This window comes from Botryllus schlosseri, chromosome 3, assembly GCF_051294905.1.
Source record: "Botryllus schlosseri isolate E-star chromosome 3, Bs_hap1, whole genome shotgun sequence".
In the NCBI taxonomy this organism is placed as follows: Eukaryota; Metazoa; Chordata; class Ascidiacea; order Stolidobranchia; family Styelidae; genus Botryllus; species Botryllus schlosseri.
The window spans coordinates 3,174,826-3,198,166 of NC_137238.1; the positions used below are offsets into that span (position 1 = coordinate 3,174,826).

At 40.2% G+C, this 23,341-nt stretch overlaps 2 protein-coding genes and 2 long non-coding RNA genes across 4 annotated transcripts in view; 2 read left to right on the forward strand and 2 right to left on the reverse strand.

The window, feature by feature from the left end:
- The window catches only part of LOC145435479 (uncharacterized), a 286,197-nt gene that overhangs the window by 208,678 nt on the left and 54,178 nt on the right, over positions 1-23,341 (reverse strand). The window lies entirely within an intron of this gene.
- Positions 1,658-2,227, forward strand: LOC145435262 (uncharacterized). Its single transcript, XR_013913770.1, has 3 exons — positions 1,658-1,726; positions 1,779-1,835; positions 1,892-2,227. It is a non-coding gene; the product is annotated as an uncharacterized LOC145435262 (long non-coding RNA).
- LOC145435572 (uncharacterized) lies at positions 10,470-22,926 on the reverse strand. Its single transcript, XM_080312857.1, has 5 exons — positions 22,733-22,926; positions 15,638-15,737; positions 15,131-15,303; positions 12,561-12,718; positions 10,470-10,759 (listed from the first exon to the last, which is right to left on the reverse strand). The coding sequence occupies exons 1-5, from the start codon at positions 22,773-22,775 to the stop codon at positions 10,526-10,528; spliced, it is 708 nt and encodes a 235-aa protein (XP_080168983.1). The 5' UTR covers positions 22,776-22,926; the 3' UTR covers positions 10,470-10,525.
- Positions 18,377-21,919, forward strand: LOC145435581 (uncharacterized). Its single transcript, XR_013913901.1, has 4 exons — positions 18,377-19,177; positions 20,127-20,267; positions 20,596-20,675; positions 21,639-21,919. It is a non-coding gene; the product is annotated as an uncharacterized LOC145435581 (long non-coding RNA).

The window sequence follows — 23,341 nt, forward strand, 5'->3', positions numbered from 1 at the left end:
GCGAATTTTGAATGAGTATCAATTTTACTGATTTAAGTGTAGTGGTAAAAGACGATATTTTCAAGTATGAGACGCTCTTCGCCATGAGTACCGGTATCAATTTTTCAACTGGAATTGAAGTTGCAATACTTTTTTCTACTGTGTTAGCAGTATTTTACAAGATGTTCTGTTATGAATCTGTATTTACCTAAGGCTCATCACAAAACCATTGCCTATCAAGGTCCTCTAATATGGAACTCCATTCCTTCGCATATTAGGAGCAATACTTTATATGTATTTAAAACCATGTATCGTGCCTTCCTTATTGAATCATACAAAAGCTAAAATGTATTTTTAGTGCGAACTAGTACCGGTCAACATATCTTGTTTGTTTCAGACCAGTACAATTTCTGTTCTTTTCCTCTATTTATCCTAATATGTGCTCTTTCATTTACCCTGTCAGTCTTACAACTCACTGTTGCAGTACGATGTATGTAATTTATAGCCAATCTACTTCGATCAGCTGCAGTAGACTCGATGATCAACAGATCACTTCGCTGCAGCTTCATCTTGCAATCATAATACATATTGGCCAATTCTATGAACTGTATATCGTATTCGTACACATCTCATTTGCTTTGAAATTGACACTGTCACCATTTTTTTGTATGTGTCCGTGATTCTGAAGCTTTGCTATTTTTTTACTGTTTTGTTATCTTGCGATGATGAATAAAAAATTCTTTCTCTCTCTCTCTCTGATTGGCCGTATTGCAGCGTACCAACCATAGTAAAAAGCTTTAAATCCTGTCAATTTACATTCTGTTTTGGTGTCATAATGAGTGGTACTAGAATACTCAACTTGAAGCATGAGCCGTGATCTAGAATCGAAGCACTATGGCACTCGATTTTGCCCAGCCCTACTAGCGTTGGTAATCTACACAATTGAGTGAGCAGTTGTGATCGATGCATCTTGTAGGGTGTTAAATGGTGTTACGAATAGTGATCTAGAATGTTTTTCTTTGCATTTTGTCTAGAAGTAATTATATTAGAGTGTCGTAAATGTCAAATGGAAAATGTTGGCTGTGCCCGTTCGTTGGGAGTTCGGATCGGATTACAAATCATCTCTTGAAACGTCGCAAGGACCATCCGAGTCTGATTTATACATGCAAGCTCTGTGGAATAGTGTTTCACGATCATCATCAGTTAAAAAATCATTGCCGGAGACGTCATAAGAGTCGAACAGAATTAGATTTGAGTGATATGCTCGATGAAACTACTAGTGGAAATAGCTTATTAGAGGTTATATGGAGTGTGATCAATCATCACATGTCGTTGAAAGTCCTGTCGCGCCCTTGTTGAAAGGCTCAAAGATGATGGCTTACCAGAATTTATTTGTATTGATAAACTGTTGTATGTAAATGATCAAATATTTTGCAGCTACCATAAACTGGATGTTTGTACTTTTAATTTCACAATGAATTCATTCGGTATTAGACATAGCAATATCTGTGGGTTGTACTGCATTTATGGTCATGAATTTCAGTGGCCTCAAATCAGTCATATTATTGATGACCAGCAATTTGTAATGACGAGGCATGTTGGACATGTGTACTGCTTGTAACGATGGGGATTATCCGTCATATTGATGTTACGTTCAAAATTGTTACATTGTTTTTTTAGAGAATGACGTCAATTCGTAGAGCCGTCAGTCCGCTGTGATTTAGCTTCTTCAGAAGCAGCTACGCCAGTAAGTATTTGATAAAATTTTGCAATGAATTTAGCTAACCTGTCTGCCTCAGCAGTCCACACTTCCTCGAGAAGACGACAACTCGACATATCTCCTTGTGGATGATATGGTAAATATCCACATTATTCTAGTAGGACACTAACTCATATTTTCATCAATTAACAGCCACCATGCAGTATCAAGCACCTCGATCCTCCGATGCCCTTGCCGGAATTCAGTGTGAAAGTTGAACTAGCACTGAAGCAACGTACAGCTTATGAAGTTATCAACCTCGTAGTGGAGATGTGTGCAAATCACATCCTGAACAATGGTGACATAACCAATAAGTCATCGTATCGAAAGTTTGGAAAGGCACTCGTGGAAAAGTATCCGTGCTTAGGATCTACCTTACAGAACCCCCCCTGAGTAAAGTAAACTGGTCTCATTGGTCTAAATTCATTTGCACTGATCATCTCGTTTTTTTTTCTAGGAAAATTTCAACACGAAACTGTCTCAGAGATTGAGAGCGCTCAGACTTCTCAGACAACATCCTGCTTCCCTTAAAAACGCTTCTATGTCAGCAGTGTCAGGTAAATTACTGCGAGTATATAAAAGTAGTCCGTTAATGTGGGCCAGTTTAATTACAACATAGTTTGTACTGTGAGTATATAGAAGGAGTCCGTTAATGTAGGCCATTTTAATTACAACATAGTTTGTACTGTGAGTATATAGAAGGAGTCCGTTAATGGAGGCCAGTTTAATTACAACATAGTTTGTACTGTGCGTATATAGAAGGAGTCCGGTAATGTGCGCCAGTTTAATTACAACATAGTTTGTACTGTGCGTATATAGAAGACGTCTGTTGGTGTGCGCCAGTTTAATTACAACATAGTTTGTACTGTGCGTATATAGAAGTGGTCTGGTGGTGTGCGCCAGTTTAATTACAACATAGTTTGTACTGTGCGTATATAGAAGGAGTCCGGTAATGTGCGCCAGTTTAATTACAACATAGTTTGTACTGTGCGTATATAGAAGAAGTCCGGTAATGTGCGCCAGTTTAATTACAACATAGTTTGTACTGGGCGTATATAGAAGTGGTCTGTTGGTGTGCGCCAGTTTAATTACAACATAGTTTGTACTGTGCGTATATAGAAGTGGTCTGGTGGTGTGCGCCAGTTTAATTACAACATAGTTTGTACTGTGCGTATATAGAAGTGGTCTGGTGGTGTGCGCCAGTTTAATTACAACATAGTTTGTACTGTGAGTATATAGAGGTGCTGGTCTGGTGGTGTGCGCCAGTTTGATTACAACATAGTTTGTACCGTGCGTATATAGAAGTGGTCTGGTGCAATGTTCCCTCTAAGCTGCGCACGTGCGCAAATGCGCAGTGCTGAAACGGTCTCTGCGCACAGAAAATCTAGGCTGCGCACAAAAAATCCGAAGTGATGACTTTTTTTTTTAATCGTTGCGCACTCTTGTCCAAGGCACCGCGCAGGCGCTCTGACTCGAGAAAAATGAGAGGGAACATTGCCAGGGGTAAATAGTGCTATTGCTGAAGTCTGAACCTGAGGTAGGCCAACAAGTGCGGCCCGAAAAGGCAAATGTTGCGCTTCGCGAAGCAATGAGAATTTACAATCGTTTGTGGCTCACGAAAGAGATTTTTCTTTTACTATGGTATCGTACGCGTGAGCGATACTGATATCATATCAATAGCGCAATCCTTTGTGGGAATGGCGAAATAACATGGTTCAACAAAATTATAAATAACAATGGGTCAGCTAGAAGTTTACTGCGAGAAAATAACGAATAGTCTTCTCCGCGTGTCATGAATATTGTGTAAGATTTACTGTACAATTACAAGCCGCGAATTTTCGAAGTCATCACTTCCATCAGGCGAATCTGATCACGTATGGTGATATAGGATAACATGCAGAATATGCAAGTACAAGCACCAATATTGTTGAAAAAATCCATCCCTTTGCAAACGTTGATCGGGAAATGCAGCAACTATATGCATTGTAGGGCGTTGCATTAGATCAGCTTCTCAGCAGCACAAATTTGTGATTTTATTCGATTCGTTTGAACGCGTATCTTCTGTCGATAAAAGGTCATAAGCTGATCTTGTTCTTGCTTCAATCAGACTTGAATATTCGTATCATTATATCTGACTGTATACCTGACTTAAGATGCCTTGCGATAAACGGCCCGTGCGCTCTTCTAATGGTTTCCAACATTCATGAATAACGGGCTACCACGCAGCATATACTGGAATCTTGTAGTCCCGTATTGTCAACATCGATAAGATGTCCTGTTCCCAAAAGAGATCTGAACCTAGTTTTATTCGGTTAACTATTTACCTTTATTACAAAAAGACCATCATCGAACACGCAAATCTTTAAATCCATTTAATCCATCAAAAAATGATCAATATCTATTTCACGGGAAAATGCCCTCCCGAGTATAGATTAGGCGACATCAGAGTCACTATACGTCCTGTCGAAATGGAGATTCTTTATTTCTTGATAGACCTACGAAAGCGTATTAAGTGATACAAAACATCATTAAGTGATACAAAACATCATTTATATCTGTACGTCCATTTCGTGTCGCTTTTAACCAATCACACGTAGCAGGATATGAAAATGAGTGCGTTTCTTCAAGTTACAGTTAAATCATATGAATGTCACGACACGGCGCAGAATATGACATCACCATACAGAGACGGGGAAGCGAGTGGCGCAGTTGGTTAAACACTGCAGTCACGACATCGATGCTTGATGGTTCGAGTCTCGGCTCTGCCCTGTTTCTATGTGTCGGAGGTCTATCTGGGCTCCTCATCGCCGAACCCGCTGTAACACAGCGCATTGAAAAAGCTCAGACAAAGAGGGAGCCGAACTCTTGAAAGGAGGCAGCAAATGAGCCGAAAAAAGACTCAAGTTCAAGAAGACATGCCATTATGAAATGTATGAAATTTACTGTGTGGGCGCAAATAACCACGATGTTGCAAGCGCCAATTATATGCGTTAATAAAAACAACAACAACAACAACAACAACAACCATACAGAGACAAGCCGATTCTAGCCTTCAAATTACAGCCAGGCAAACATTCAATATTTGATTAGATTTTACCGACAAAATATATTCGCAAATTTACAAGAATGAAATGTGATAGAAAATTTGCATTATATATACGTATGAACGTAGCTATAAGAGACAGCTATACAGTTGTTGAACTCATGGTGCGCAAAAATGAAACTATACGAACATGAATAGGCAGGTGTGGTTATTAGTCAACACTGCCTTGAAGTGTCACATCAACAAATTGGCCAAAAAGAATGTAGCTTGAGAAAAGCGCCCCTTTTTCTGTTTTGAGTTGAAAGTTATCGCAATAAATTAGCATAAGGGGTCAGTAACAAAGTATACTTGTACCTCTACTTCAACCTCAAGTAGATTTTTCATATACTTACACTATTTCCTCAAATGATTATGTCTTAGAATAATTCTACTCGGCAATTATCAGTTTTCAATTTAAAACTAGACCTAGAATACTTAGTAATATACTTACTTGAAAATGGCAACTGCTACTTCTACTCTAGTTTAAATATACGTCTACGCTGCTACTTCTACTACTTGACTACAGCCTCTGTAAATTAGTAGCCCGACTTCCTTTTTGGAGTACGCTTTCCAAGACCGCTTCCTTGGATCACATTAGGGTGTTTTCTCTAGTAGTCCAGTTACACTTCTACCGCTGGCTGAACAAATTCTGAAACTAAACATATTACTGTGGCGAGATAGCGCAGTGGTATAATCCACAGCTGCAACACCAATGGGTTGCGGGTTCGAGTCCGGCCGAGGTCGACTCCTGAATTCCGACCCAAGTGTCGGAGGTTTATCAAAGCTCTTCCTCGCCATTTCATCCGTGTACGCTGTGTCTTATAACTATAGTAGTCGACAAAACACTATGAATACAACAACAAACAAATAAACATATTGCTCTTGTTTCTATAATCCATTCCATTTTGCTTTCGAAGCGTGAAAACGTGAAAATGAACGCCCGTATGTAAATTACAGCAACTTGTGTCGCTTCAATAGCCTTTGTCAACATGTCGTCAAGAGGTACGCATCAAGTTACCATGTTATCACGTTATACGGGAAGTATTCGAGCAGAAACGGAAATTATACTGTTTACAGAAGTTTGTCATGTACTGAAGGATCGTAGCTACAGCCATAGAGAGGCTGTTTCTCAACACTAAACTCTAACTCAGTGGTTCTCAACCATTTTTACCCGCGGACTCATCTCAAGCTTGCCAGTATATCCGCGGACTCAAGCTATATCTTACTGAAAAATATTTTTTTAAATTTCTATCCAAGAGAGTGTAATACGGTTTCAACAAAAAAGCAAGCACTGTTTTTCACTCAACCCACACTCAATGGAAGCATGCATGACAAGTTTATTGTATTCCGGAATTATCGTTGTCAATGTAGGCCTACATCTGATGTCATCTTCCGGTTGAAGTCTATTGCTATACTTCTTTTGCTCATCGTCAGAGTTGAAAAGCCAGATTCACACATGTAGGTGCTGTGGTCGGAAATAGCAAAAGAGCTGTTGCAGCTTGCTAACAAAGATATGAAAGACTATGCTCCATCGACTGCACATTTTGCTAAAATTGAGTCAAGGAAGCTTTCTTAAATCTGTCTTTCCACATCTGTCGGCTTTGCAATTCAAGCAACTATTCAGTAATGCAGTCCACATCTCGAGTTCCACTTATATTAGACAACTATAGATTGTTTCTGTGATTAGCACATGTCCCTACGATTTGTCATTTTCCAAATAGTCTGTAAGGGAACAAGTCGCCATAATCAATTACCAGCACTTAGCGTATATCGCGCCGGAAACCTGTGCAATGTGCCTACGTGCAGGACCGTAACAGCACTTCGTCAGCCCCCCAATCGGTCAACATGATCGGGAATTGCATATATATATATATATAGCTGTAAATTTTTTATGCTATCTCTGCTCATGCATTCAGATTTATCGGTCGAGCTGAGTGAGACGTTTCGGAATATGATATAATGATATAATTTTTCTAAAAAGTTGCATAAATTTTCAAAAAACACTCTATAATTTATGTTAATTCACGAATAGTTTTGGCCCCCCTTCGAGGTCCCTCCTCAATTATGGGGGTTTGGTGTACGGCAGTTACGGTCCCGCATACGTGTGTAGAAAGAGCTGCCCCAGGTGTTTCTAGTTATACCTAGCATATTCTGTATGTGAATTGTGAATAGTGAACACGCAGTATTAAATTCCGAGTCCATTCGTACTAAATTCAAGTCAATCCGACAAAAATTGTAGAGTTTATGACCGTGATAGAATTGCTTAAGACAATTTTAGCAATAGGCTACCTCGAACATAAATGTAGGGCATTTTGAAAAATTCCAGTTGGCGATAATAGGAGTTTTATACCTGGCATGATTGGTATCAAACCATGATGATGCGACAGATGTGCAAAGCATACCCGTTTTGCCTGTGTTACTTGCAACCAACTGGTTTGCCCAAGACACAGAAAATCTCAGGAGAACCAATAATGCTTGGAATGCTGATCAATTTGTAGTGGTGCTGTTTCGTTGTTCTTGCGTTTGAAATATACGTGGCCAAACATCGCTTATTGAGGTATCTCTAATATTGTTTTCAAAACTACATTCACTGCAGTATAATTTATTAACTGCAGCTGGCCAAAGTCAGCTGTACCGGTACTCCGGCAGTCATAATAAAGTGATAATAGAGAATCAAATTATACAATACTCAGAAGACGTTACACAGACAATCAGCGGAATATATATTAATGGAATGTCGAAAGATTGTATACAAACTCTTTACCCTTTTCATGGTGCCGTTAATTCTTGATAAAGGAAACCCGAAAAGTTACCGAGGTAATAAATTCTACTGCAATGAATGTAGTTCTGAAAGCACTATTGAAGTTGAGTGCCGCCAGTCACATATTTGAGGTATCTATGCATTTTTTATGACAGCTATTAAGGTTACTAACATTTCAAAATAGGTATTTTGCAAATCACTCAGCCTAGTTCTCAAATCGGAATTTGACGAAACCGGACCAGGATGGGGCTCATTCACTTTCGGAACAAAAACCTATTTTCTCCATAAGGCTGCAATGACTTTGGTCCGAAAGTGAACGAGCCCCGTAGGTCTGTCAATTACATGTTCCGAAATCATATCGAGAGTGGAAGAAAAAGTTGAAAATTTTGACATTTTCGTGGATTTTCGACTTTTCAATCTAAAACTAAGTCCGTAGACCCCTAAATTATTATCCATGATCGTTTCTTAAGGTTTTATCGGTATAAAATTACCTAAAATATCAAATTCACTATGAGTCTTTCCACTGAAAAACCCGAGGAAATACCTGGTTGACATTCTGTCAACGTGTGTGCCGAGCCGATTAAGTTACTTAAAATTTCTGTGCTCGCGGACTCACCAAGGACCTTCCGCGGACTCAAATGAGTCAGCGAACTCGGGGTTGAGAAACACTGAACTACACCATTAAATCATAGTGATCACAACCAAATCGCGCTTACTGCGTTTGAGCTACGTCATTCTCACCATTTAACCAACGGCAATTTACGGAAATATTCAGACTGATTTGTCGAGCGCGATATTTGATATAACTGGCATCAATCGAAAGCTTCCGCAGTCCTGATTACGAAAATACAAATGTTATTCTGCATGGTCCTAAACCTCCCAAATCACCCCGACTGTGTAGAGACAAGTACCTGCTTGTTGCCGGTGTGATCAGGCCAGGCCGTTGACCTCCAAGGCAATGTTCCCTATAATTTTAGACGAGTCTGCGCACACTCACCAGCTCACTGCGCAGACCCTTGGAAAACAGTGCGTAACGACTAGAAAAAAGGTCATCACTTCAAATTTTTTGTGCGCAGAGACCATGAAAGCACTGCGCATTTGCGCACGTGCGCAGCTTAGAGGGAACATTGCTCCAAGGTCGTATCGATCATTGCTATCTGATACCGAATATTTTGTATTTTTGTACCACCATTGTTGCTGGCTGCTTGTTATGTATTTCTGTTGGATGGAACGTAAAGACTCTCTCTCTCCCTCTCTCATCTCCGAATTTTGCATTGTGAAGGAGTTTACCATTGCGACACAATAATTCCATTTGGAACAACGATGCTGTGGTTGCATATTAATACCGGGAATATTGCCGATATAATATTACCGATATAGGCACGACCGAGAATTACGGAATAAGTGGTCGAAAATATTAATTCACTCTGGTTGGTGCGTGACAAAGTTATTGTAAAAGTTGTGATTCGTGGAACGTCGTCAGTTCAATAAGTACAAACGGGTCGCAGCGACAAAATTTATGGAGTCACTGTAATTAGTATCACATGAAGTTTAGTAACTATAGAGCAGTGATTCCAAAAGTGCGCGCCAGCCAGCTCGAGTGCGTTGGCGAGCGTGAAGGAGGCACTGGTCACAAAATAGGCGATTGGGAAGCACAGGCTATGAATTGCAGGATAGGAATGCTGAGAGCATATGCGGGTGGTATAGATTTACAACGAAAACACACTGTACCATTAAAAGAATTGATTAACAAAGCATTCGCAATGTAATCAACCGCAGAATCGATGAAGTCAAGACAGTCTATGGTCGATCCAGAGCCTCGACCCGGGCCTTACGCATGACGTTGTTGCGAGCAACGAGATCAGTGACTTCGCAGACATATTCTCCAAATGTAATTAGTCGAATCTATCCATTCGGGAAAATGAGGTAAATTTAATCCAGATCAAAACGGCAATGTCCGGCTTCAGTAGAAAGCTCTTGGTGTATCAGCGAAATTTAGCAAGAGGTTATGTTTTTCAATTTCGCAAGGTTACATGAGCTTGACAGCGGTCACGCTGGCATACTTGATGTTATTGTAAAATTTGCAATGAGAAAATTTTAGCTTAAACCAAAGTTCAATATATCCTACCAATCGCTCTGTCTACAGAAACAAATGAAATTGAAATATCCTCAGGTTGGGAATTGGGATAGCATTTCCCTCGTTGGATGTCTCAGATCGGATTTAGTAGAGGGTATTTTCACGTTTTAGTGCCGCGACGAAGCTTCTGGTTAATAACAGAAATCAACGTGACATTATGTGAACGCGGAGAATTGTGATTCTTAACCAAATTGAAACCCAACGAGTAAAATGGCAATTCGTGACGCTGTCCAAGTGGGCGATAGCTACAAGGCCAGCGAACTATACTGCACTACAGCATTCCAATGACCACTCGACACATAGAGGACATGACTTTATATCATAACAAAGAGCGTGTTTTACCGAGGGGCGCTAAGACGTAAATATGCCTACGTGGTATAACCTGGCCGGGGATCGAACCCACGACCTATAACTATCGAGAAGCCGGACGCATACCCATTACACTACCTCACTCGGTGTTTGTCGACTACTATAGTCATTTACACCAAGCCAATCTTCTTCATTCATAGCTGTCATGTCATTAATACTAAAACTATAACCGCGTTATGGTACAAGAGTTGGGGTTCCTACGCTGCGATTGAGTGTGATTATTATGGTGTTAAAGTCACTGCCCCGCACCTGCTGTCTGCCAACACCCCAACATTGTTGTTTCATGGTCCGCCAAATACATTCCGAGCTTATTCCATTGGCAATCATTATCATAATTTTGCATCCTACGTTTTAACTGGCGTACAGGATACTGAGACGATGATAGTGTTCAGTCACGCGACCATAAAATTATATTTATTAATTTAATAGCGGCTCGATCTACGGGGCAAACTGACAGGAATCTATATCCTCGGTTCTGCTGCGGCAGAAATTCTGCGTCGCCAGCACCATGTCATTTTCCGCGGAGGCGTAAAATAATTCCGGAACGCCACCCTCCTCATCTCCGGTATTCTCCAGCACGAAACCGCCTCCGGATGCCAATTCTTGGAAGATGCGCATATTCGCCGCAGTCGAACTTGCCGCTAGCGGTTCAGTGATAGGCAAAATTCTTAGCTGAAAATAACGATCCATATGATTCCGGTGCTTAATGAAAGAGGAAGGGCTGCGTGGCAAATTGTGAAGTGGTAGGCCTACGCTGCAAAACCAGTCCACTGATGTACTGTTACTGCTCAATTACTTCTCATGGCTTGCAGAGAGTGTCGAACAAATGCATAGAGCCATAGTGAACAACGCTATAAGTCGGTATAATGGATATGGCATCACGTACGGACCATGCATAACATTATGGAATGCAAAACAGCAATAAGGATGACAAGCATGGTGGGAGAAGTTTATATATATATATATATATAATGCGCGGATAATGGGTATGACTGGACATGATTTAATAATTAAAAGTTGTGCGAGTGAGTATACCGAAATATAACTAAATGGATTGTGACTACTGCGAACTGCAGTCCGTCATTAGTAAGATTGTGACACGTTGGATCGAACTCGATTAATTCGAATAGCTTTTATTTGATTTTATCTTTATTGGACTGTATCCAATTTCAATCACGAATATAATTATTGCTATTGAGGGTAGCCTACATAACAAAAGGTTATTATACTTGGATGATTTGGGTCATAAAGTTATTATTCAATAATTTCTGCGGAGAGCCAATAATGTCCTAAACAATTCCCATGGTCTAATCCAGTGGTCGGGAACCTATGGCTCGCGAGCCTTATATGGCTCTTTTGGGTATAAGATATGGTTCTTTGAAATATTTTCAATTTCGTACTTATTTATCGATATTGCAGTAACTTGGTAGTAAATTTCATAACGAACAGAGTAAATATTTGAGAGGTCAAGACAGTGGCATATCCAGGGCTAAAGGGCTCGGACCCCTTCGCAAAATCCTCTAGCTATTTACGTTCTTGATTGTGAAGTACCTTTCTAGTACTGCCGTTAATATTGCAGGCGTATAGTGCAACATCTATCTATGTTGCCGCCGAATACTTTGAGAATTGAGACGTCGATCAATAATTGGATTTTCGGAATCAGTGTTACAGTTATATTAGATTAATATCGGGTATTATAAATTCCGAGCTATTTACGTTGAATTGCGTTATCACAGGATAATTAGTATCCTACGAGTTTTTACAGAGAAAATATGGCGCCCACGACGAATCCCGTGTAGTGAGTTCAAAGTACCACAATGACGTCACGTATTTGCAATTGTTACGTAACAATTGATTGACATGTATGGCTATTTGGGAGTTAAAATCGAAAATATATGGCCAACATGGTTCTTCAGACGAAAAAGGTTACCGACCAGTGGTCTAATCGCAATTGTGTTCCGAAAATGAACTATGGTACTCCCGACTCTCCAAAATAAACTAATGTAATATTTATCTTACTATTATAATTAAAGGACGAAAAGGGTACCACGATGCGCTTATCACCTTATTGGTCTGGTGCACCACGGGCGAAAATTAGCGTCAAAAATCAGTTGGCGATAAATGGATTAAATTATCGCAATACTGACACGGAAGTTGGCTACTAACTCAGCGAGATGTAGAGTCGGATCAATCAGGAATCTGAAATCACAACACGGCTTAATTTTCGAAAATAAAAGCAATCCTCGAACATGTCTTAGGTGTGGTTAAAATATGAGCCCAGAAAAATGGATTCCGCATTCCTATTCACTATGACTCAGTATACCGTGACAGTGAATAGGCTTGATCGGACTGGGACTATATCAACCAACACTTCAAGCGGTTGATTTGCGGTAAGTTGAGAGACGCGCCTGACACCTGACATGGTTTACTACCCGAAACCAACCACTTGGTGCAACATGAATATAAATCTTACGTGTATTCTTTTCTCTAGAAGTGACCTGGTGGATTCACGTGCTACTGCCAAATCACTGGGTGCCCTCGTCGTTAGTAGGAATATCACAGGTACCCGGTAATCGTGGAATCCGAATATATTATCCAATGCGTATTGCAATGCTTTTCCAGAGTTGGATTCTGTAAATCATCAACCAAATGATTATATCTATTCCCTCACAGGCAACAGAGGTAAGGGACAGTTTGTCACATTTTCATATATACTACCGCTGGGCGTTAAAGACGTTGATTGGGCTATAATAAGTATTTTCAAATCGTCTACATTGGTTTGTAGGTGGTGAGGTTTAGGCAATTCTATGTCAAACATAGATTTTTGCGCCATAATTGAAAGCTGAATATGAATCGGGTTGGTATTCGCAAAACATATCGGTTGTATACCAACTGATATGTCATCGCGAATGTGATGTCGACATGCTTACACCGGCATATATTCGTTGGTATATGCAGCATTTTCACAAAATTTGAGTTGTTCAACTTATTTATTGTTAGGGATGGTGCGAACCCGTAATGGTTCAGGTTCGTGTGAACGCAAACGTGAACCTCATGACGTCACGTGACGTCACATTGCTAATTTCAACCCTATTTCAGTGAAGTGATAGATTAATGTACAAACGACGACTCAGGCCACATTATGACACAATTTTTAAGTACATGCTGACTTTTTAAACGTCCCCAAATGTATCAACTTGAGCAATCAAATGCTATAATGATCGCATAGAATCAATATCTTTCGTCGCTTTGCCGACAATTTCGACGAGTATTTGCAAGGGAACACAAGCTGACGCCTTAACGGTCTAGGCCAGACTGGACAATGTATTCGGCAGATATTGAGCCAAGTGTAGAGCGGGTTTTTTATTCTTGCTACCGATATTAACCTATAAACAAGTAATACAGTGTAGCCAACACCACAATCGCACGGATTTGGTTTTATGATACAATAAACATGTTAATCCCGTGGATCCCGCAAGCCTGCTAGATTTTTTTTTTAATTACACAACGATGTTTTTTATATCAATTTCACTGATTGGTTGAATAAGCAGCACTCACTTACTACCTTGCTACATGTATTGTATTTCGTTTACGATGTTCTGTCTTTTTAATTTTTTTATTCACACATAATTGGCGCTTTTAACAACTTGGGTCATTTGCGCCCGGCACGGAAATTGCATTAAGATCATTGTCTTTTGCGGTCTTTTTCTGGTCATTTGCTGCCATCTTTCCAGAGTTCGGCTCTCTCTTCTTCTGGGCTTTTGAAGGCGCTGCGTATACAGCGAGATCGGCGATGAGGAGCCCAGATAAACCTCCGACACATACAAACATGGCAGAGCCGTGACTCGAACCACCAACCATTGGTGTCGTGACTGCAGTGTTAAACCGAGTGCGCCACTCGCTTCCCCTACGATGTTCTGTGATTGCGGGTCAAGCTCGCAGCAGAGCGACACTAAATATTCACAAACCGAAAGCTGAATATTTCGGGCAAACTTTTGCAATCAAGCATGTCAGATTTTTGAGATTGGCAAAGTGCATGCTCATTGCTCATTAACTGTTGAGTTTTTTATGCTGCCAGCGCCATGCATAGTGTGGTCCGAACTTGAAATAAAGATAATTTCAACCAATGATGTTATAATGACGTGAAAAATTACAATATATAAAACTTTCAATCGCCTATTCAACAAAAAAGTGAGTTCATCAAACAATATTGTCGAATTCGCAGTGTGTTTGTGATATTTTGCTGTTCGTAAACGTAAGATCAAGTCATTTTGTACCGCTTATAGCCAAAGGTATTTCGAAGATATCTGGAGTGCCACTTTCTACAATGTTTGGCATTCCTCGTTCCAGTAGCAGTTCATATTTCTAGCACAGCGGACCAGTGCCGGGTTCTTAGACAGATCAGCCCAACATCATTGTGTTCCGTCACCAAACGAACAACAATGGAGCAGTTACGACAACATTATCACATCCGATATTTTTCCTTGGGTAATGTCAGGCCTACTGGAGATACTGCCAAATATGAACATGGCACGCCGCGAATAAACTATACGAAAAGAAGATACGCGCGAGGTTACGGATACCTGATTTTGAAATATTGTACGATATTGTTACACGGCAATTCCCTCTTCCACCGATTTCTTACATTTCGCATCGAATGTGCCTTAGACATGAGCCTTTTCTAAAACCACAAGCTCACGCCGGGAATGCCGATTAGAGTCTATGCTTAAATTTGTATATTTTGCGGTTAATCTTAAACTATTTCTGAATATTGGTGAGCTAGATACAGAATGCTCTGCTGGCTTATATCATAAATTTTGTACAGATTTCTACCATCGTTCCTCGGTGTCAACACGATTTGAATTTTGACATATGATGCCAAATATTTATCATGGTGGTGCTAGATTTTAAAGTGTCTGTATTCAGAGTATGGGAGTTGGTTATAGATTCGTAATTGCACGAAAAAAATTGGCAATTCCTGGATTCACAGCAGATCTGAAATCAAGATATGCGGTGTTTAGATAGATTGTTGTACAAGCTCACCTCTGTCAGCTACCGGCGTAACACCAGCCATCGCTACCTCCAGGAAATCGGATTCTCTGTAGTTTTCGTCATCGTCAACCATCATGAAATCCACTCGATTAGCGACATCCACATCCTCCCCAAACGGTATGATGGTGATGTTTAGGAAATAGCCTCGGAATTCCGTCAGAAAACTGAATTATTGTCGTGTTTCGTTTCCAATATGCCAATTGCAATATTTATCGACTCTTTATCAACTATTTATCAGTCTTTGGAATGTAGCTTGACTCAACCAATTATTAATGCTACGATAAGGATGGATATTCCCCCTGCCAGCGAGAGAAAATGGTTTTACTTTTTAATTTGAATGACTTTTCAATCAATATAGTTATATGCCCCGTGAAATTTAGCGTGAGAGATTAGAATAAGTTAAATAAAGTAAGCAGCTACTATGCCATCATTCCCCTTAATCTTAACAACCAAAATAATGCATATAACATCACCTATACGATTCATATCCGTACTTACTGCGCAAACTCTCCCAGGAACTCAAGTCGTGCGTCCCAGTAAACCGGTTCAGTATTGTCCAAAAATACAACCAGATCCAGATCAGAATTGATTATGCAAGCTGTTTCAAAAGTAATGCAAACACGTTCATGCAGCGGCACGAATTCAACAGATTACGCTTGTTATTAAGGCTGGGCGAACTTGAGTAGCTGAGCAATCTGATTTTGAACCGAGTACTAGGCTACGTGTATGTAGTAGGTAGACCTTTACAATGTCATTCTTCATGACATCAGCATATCGTAAAGATGACTAGTAATTCAAAGAAAATTATGTCAGTTGTACACTACACTGTAAAAAATAAAGGTGGGTTTTTGGCTAAAATGGAGGTGGAAACGATAATTCCTCCTTTCACGAGAGGTAGGAACATGCTATACACCTCTGAAGAAGGTGAAATACGTCTTCCCACCTCCGACAATAGATCTTCCACCTCCCAAAACCCTCCTATAAAGTGATATACGATACATCGCTTTATAAGGAGGGTTTTGGCAGATGGAAGATGTATTTTCGCGCGAGATCATATACTGCGTCGTCGTCAACAAATATACAAAAGCTGTCGTAACGTCGTTTTTGCTAAACCCGTGATATATTACAAATGCTGCGGAACGAGCCCCCTATGACTTGGAACGGCAGTCCCAACACATGGCGTCAGATGACACGCGTAAGTTGACGAGTTCGGCATAGCTGATTGGTCATGCAACGGAAATTTATTAATGTTTGGGTTGCTACATACGTCCGTAAATGTCCGGAATTTCAGTGCAATTAAATTCAATTTCCAGGTTTTTCGAAATCAGTTATGTTTTATAATTTATGAAAATCTGCACAGCTCCGACAGTTATCGAACATGTCCACATTCAAATCAAAATACACACAATTTATACTGAATCAATACCATAGTCAGATCAAGATTACAGGACCACAGCCTGACTTATCGATCTCGCCTTCAACCACATTTTTTATCACCTGATAATGAATCTGAACGCGAATGCATAATTGTAAAAGACCTCCATCTGTAATTGATCATGATCACACACGATTCAACAATGCTGAAGAGACTTTATTACACGTCCGTCCGCCGAAGCGGTCAGTAGCAAAAGCGGAAGTGAAAGCACGATGCGATGATACTACAACTGATGTAACGAGCAGTATAGAACACAGCTGCTACACTATTCCGATCGAACTTGAGAAGTGCCTATAACAGCAGTCTCACAAAATACCATAAAAAAGTTAAAAATCATCAACAAAACCGCAAACACGCATATAACCGCACCACATTAGCAGAACCCTAGCCCCAAACTAACATCAATGAACATATTCCCTAAACTAAAACCCTAACAACGCCGCGCCACATCACGGGGAGAGTTACATGCTCCATCCCCTCTTCGTAACATCGGACGGGAGAGACACAAGCTCCATCCCTTCCACGCGCGCTTACATCAGTTCCAAAAGTGAAACAGTTATTATGAAGTGAAGTAGCCAGTCAAGTCTTCAAACTTCTCGTATTGATTCAAAACTGCTTCTTCAATCGGTTCAGATAGCCAATGCCGTAATCGAATTTCTGCCAATCTTTCAGCATACCGTTACCGTCCAGGAATCTTGAGAATTGCAGCCAAATTAATGAAGTAACGGTTTTAGCGTGCTCGCCATTGTAAAAAACCTCCGTCTGTACTTGATCACACACGATTCAACAAAGCTGCAGAGACTTTACTACAAGTCCGTCCGCCGAAGAGGGCAAAAGCAAAAGAGGAAGTGAAAGCACAATGAGATGAATTCAGAGATGGGCGCATTCCAGATTTGGGGAATCCGTATCCGTCCTGATCCAACAGTCAAATAGGATTTCGGAGTCCGACAGCTGAGTAACAAAATTAGGATCCGAAAAAAAATCCTGCTATTGCTTTAGTGCTATTTCACATAAATATAGCCTGCAAAACAGATATGAACATTATAATCAACAAATTAGTATCAACAAATGCCTTACAAGGGTTTATATATATTACATTTCAAATCAATAATGTTAGGTACGGTATATATTTTGAATATAAATCCAAGTGGTAGGAACTAGGCAGGGAAAATAAGCTAAAAAGACTGCGAGAACAGAGAAAGCAATATTAGTTGCTTTACGCAGAGGGTAAATATAAGTAACCCAGGCATGCCATGATGCATTGCTGATGCCAACAACAAAATTAAATATTGTGTTACTGTGACTTGGCCAAGACCACTAGGCCTCCTACCATAGTACCTACTCCTGAAGAATGAAACTAAATTTTCACAAGAAGTAAGCAATCACAGAACAGCCATGTATCAAACAAAATGGATGAATTAATCAAAATTATCACTTGATAAAGCAGCACAGCAATGGATAGGAAATATAAATATTATTATATAATCAGCATGATGATGTGCGCAATCAATCAGAGAGTACCGGTAGTACTTTAGTTCTAGTGTGTTTCCGAAATCATAAACATGACCAATTGACCATGCCAGCATATATTCATACATTACCTCACCACACAATCATTACAAATGACGTCAGAAATCAGAACCACCAGTTACGGTACCTCTGCAACAACACCGACACCTCGCTCTTCTGTCATCCTGACAACTGATATCAAGTAACCTAATGGCTGATGAACAGGCAGGATAAGAATCAATGTCTGAATTCGAAAACTAACACTTCTGCAGTGCAGCTCGCTTGCAGGAACCTGCCGTCGTCCTCGTTCAGCATTCATCATCACATCACTGCACAGAAACTTCACTATGTTGCTTACGCATTTCAACGACGTGACTGGTATCAGCGGTTTCAACGTTGTCGTCCATTCCCGGAACCAGCCTGGGCTTGATCCATAGCAATGAATGCATTTAACTACGAAAATAATATCGAATAATATATACTAAATTAATGCAACGCATCAGTTACTTGCGCGGCGATTCTGTGAAGTCAGTTGAGTTTCCGCGGGAACCACATTCTCAAGGGAAACCCCGTTCAACCATCGAGTTTCATAAACACCGATGAGCTTATGGTTCGACTTACATCTTACTATCCTATTCAGTCAATTTCTAGTCAGTACTCAATAATGATAGTTATAATATTTATTTAGTGTACCAAGTAGTAAGTCGAACACAAAAAGCGAATATTCTAATATCTCATGCTGACTGATCAGCCATGTCGGTTACGCTTTAATTAATCAGCGGCCGAACCTCGAAGCAGACAGATTGAAGAGACCGCGTTGGCGCCTCGGCGGCGCATGTCTTCTCCTCTTGAACTTCATTATGAAGCGAATTCTTATGAGTTGTGCTTATTCTTATTACACAGGCAATAGTTGCGTACGTTTTTAAATATGAACCGCTTCTTCCTGTTAAGGAATGCGGTATGAACGCATTCTGTTCTCGCTATCATAAACCCGTATATAGTTGCTCAACTGTTCCTGTCGTTGTCGGCTGTCTGACGATCGGCCGCCATATTGGAGAATGGAGATTACATTACGCCACGTGAAGAAATGGAAGGTGAGACGATAATGGACTAATGAATGAATTTTCATGCTTCAAAATTGATTTTTCAAATTTACATGCTTAAGTCAGAGTCAGAGTGATCTTTGTTTCAGTTCAGTTGAAATAATTGTTTGAAAATTTTAGAAGTAACTGCAATTTATGGTCATTTTCTAATATGAAACCATGCTATATAGTAGATCCAGTAGGGAATTGGTGTACGCAGCACAATTAGGCGACTGGCAGGCTGACTATCACTTGTAGCTGGGGCTGGGCACAATGATTCGAGTACCCAAACCTGAATCTAGTATTAATTCTTATGATTCGAGTCGAGTAGTAAAATACGGTATTTTCTAGTACCGGTACTGATATTACGCTTCTCTCCACTGAAAGTTAATTTATACCCGAGAATTATAGTTTCGATACTAATTTTCACAGTTGAAGCCTTAAACCTTGATTGGCGGTATCGTAGCATACGAAACCTATAGTACAAAAGCTACCAAGGTTACTGGATGTAGCATATTTCCGAAGTCATGATCATCCAACAGCATTGTCACCAAGTCGAATGAAATTGGTGAAGTCGAAAAATACCAAAGCATTTTATATGTGATGGATAAAAGGCATTAAATTCTTGGTGGTGGCATAAACGGTACATATTTTAACTTTGACATCTTACATTCTGTTATGACGTCATAATGAGTGATACTTGATTACTTGACCCGACTCGAAGCATATTACGTGATTCAGAATTGAATCACTCAGGTACTCGATTTTGCCCAGCCCTACTAGTAGCATGAAAAGTTCGACTGGCTCACCAAGGCAAAGTAAAGCCTATAAATTCAAATCTGCTCATTTTTGCTGCTTCACCTGTTGAAAAAATGATTTGAGGTTCGGTTTCACAAATTTATTCTCCCAATGAAATTTTTATTCGTTTCACTGCATATTTCAAATTTCGACTGCTTTGCAGAAAACGGTTTCGTCTTCTGTCCCTGAAGACGAGATGAGCATGATTTCCCCGCAACGCGGAATTGGTTGAAAATATGATTGATAGGATGAAGCGCAGAAGCTGACATCGATGTCCCGAAGACAAAATGATGGATTGTGATTGGTATGTTTTTCTCTTTCTGCTATTATATCTATTACCTTTGTTGTAATAAAGCTGTTGATTTTGACATAAGCATTGATCTCTTCAAATATTTGTATTGAGTAGGTAATTTCCATCTATTAATTGCCTCTCATGATATAGGCCTATAAAGCGTTCTTCAGTCATGTTGCAATTGCACGGCATCAATTTTCGCACTGTTTTTAATCTATACTAATCCGTCATTACGACGCGACGCGTTGACGCACTCCACTCTGCTGTATTGTAATGAGTTAATGTTGACCTGTATGTGTTCAGTGATCAACTTGGACTTATAATATATTTTGTTTTATAGCATCTCAAAATCTAGACCAGATTGTTTCTATACCTACAATTTTTCATGAAGGATGTGGCAATTTCTTCCAGGTTCAACAGGTACGGATTTTTATAAATATTATAAGTACCTGTTTGCTTAAAATTTGGGATGGGAAAAACTATTCCACTACTGGCACAAAATCGAGCTTCATCTGTAGTCGAGTCGTGGAGATTCGGAGACAATTTTAAATACTGAAAATTACGTTTTATAATATCAATTATAGTATCAATACATTTCTCTCAATGTGGTGTATTCAACCTTTTTTAGTGAGGAGCAAACCTAAAACCGGTGTTACAAGCCCATGCTCCCTTTTCAGCTCGGTCCCACAACCCGCAGTTCTAACTCTGGGTCCGTGAAGCACATCTTTATGGTGTTTGCAGACCTCTAAATTTTTAACCTGAATGATAATATAATTTGTGATTTTCTTAGCTCGGGTAAAGCATCACTTCGGATATTTCTAGGTTAGTACAGTGTAGAAGTAGTGATTTCAAATCCATGTCAAAGCTACTTCAACCAAGTAGGAAATGAAGGGCTGCAAAGTACTCAAGTAGTTTCAAAAAGTAGATATCAGCAGTTATCCGAGGTTGCTACTTCAAACTCGCCAATATGTACCTTTGCAACTTGCAAAAAAGGACTATTGACAAGAGGTGGATGGCGGTTGCACTATTATTGAGCATGATTTGAACTAAAACTTTAGGGGTGTCTGCACGGATGCCTTGCCTTGATGGTTAAGAAAAGGGGTCCGCACCGACAAAAAATTGAGAGCCACTCTACTAAAGGTTACTGTTCACATTAGCTGATGACTCAAAATGGTCATCACTTCCACCTGGCCAAGTCCGCATATACATTGGCCTATTTGCTATTTGATATCATATGTTTACTGAAAATAGGATCCGCAGTGCCCTGCTGCCGGTATATTTCATAAGCTGATTACTGAAATAACATCAATGTGTGTCTGTGTGTGTGTGTTAAGTGTATGTTTGACCTGATGCTTCTTTCACATAATAATATATTTCTTTAAGACACCCACATCCGCGTGTCCTACAATTTGCTACGATACAATGAAGAAAGAGTGGACCGTCTGGTTTGATGTGGAAAAGGTGAAGAATATCGAGAGCTTCCATGAGGCATTTGCAGTGATGCTAGAAATTCATTGGATCTTCGAAATGCAGTTTCTGACTGTCATGTCAGTTTTTCTGGCGCGTTTGCCAGGTGTAAAAGACATCAGTACTGCAGCTTATGCCAAACTGGATCACACACATTCGTGACTAATTTGCAAATAAAGGCATTGGAATGAAGGTGATTTAGTGTTTTGTGAAGGCTTAAAGTGTGGTTATATGCTGTACCTCGAGGATATCCGGGTAGGATGAAGCGGAATCCGGATAGGACAAGGTGGAAAGTTGCCCACCTTATGATGAGGTGGGGAAATAACCACCAGGTGAGATAAGGTAGAAAATTTCCCTCCTCTTTTGAAGGTTTTTTTTGGAACACCTTAAAAGGTGGGCCCAGTTTTTAGAGTGTAGATGAAGATAATTGTTAATTCGGTATTTTACGACAGTGCGTTCCTACTACATTGCACTTGGTGAGAAATGGTGTGGTTTGGGACCGACCTCATAGAAATGTCATTTCCAATAATGTGCGTACGGCGTAGCTTTGTGCTACACGTTTCGGATGCTATGATACGAATAAAACCGAGGTCTAGGGCCTTCATGGGGGAGAATCGAAATTATAGGTCTGTAGCTGTCGTTGATGACCACAGAGTTAGTGGATAGGGTCGTAGTACTTCAGTACTTGAAAAAAAATTCTCTATCTTGTCGACACATATCATTATACTTTAATACCCGATCCGTAATACATGCGGCAGCGTAGGTCAGAAGTGGAGCTGTCAAGGAAGATTATTTCAATTTTTATCATCGGTGATAAATGAAATGCAGTCCGAATATTGGCCCGTTTAAAGTAAACATATAGATCGCTTGTACAAGCAAATCCTAGAAAGGTTCAGTTGATACGATATCGCATAAAGTGTAGACAAACGGTAGTACTTGAGATTTTGAGCATATCCACACGTCTGTGTGCGCACAGCGTTGAGCAAAACGTTACAAAATAGCATACGAACGCAACACAGCTCCGCCGGCGTCCACGTATCCCGAGCTATACATTCAGTGGTGTATTCCAAACGTTTTGCCCGATATCCTTCGTTGCAAACTAGGTCGCAGCGTGCGCCGACTCGCCAACCTTCGCGGCCATCGCGGTCGTTCTCAATTCGGTGCGACGGCAGGCGGCATGTTATGCTACCTACATCCGCGCGCGGGCTTTGTCCAGGCAGTGGAAAATTGCCACACAAATTAGCTGGAAGGTAAATACATAATCCGTTTATTCCGTGGTCCACAATTATTTTGACCCTATCAAAGAGATAAATTGTTGGCGGCACCCCGGCACTGAATCAACTTTTTGAGTTATCACCATTTCAAATACAGGTAACAAAATAGCGCCTAATAAGTTTTACAGTATAGCGCAGTGATTGCCAACTTTTTTCCACCCACGTACAATTGAATGGTTTCATACAGTGCTCGCGTACCACCTATATAAGTTACGCGCGCCAAAGGCTGTAAAAATGTTTCTTACGTGTTGAGGTGCCGAAAGCAGCGAGAAAGAAAATAAACTGCCCATTTTAACTCTTTCGACGCCGAGCTAAATTTGACGATTGTCTTCAAAACGCCGCGAT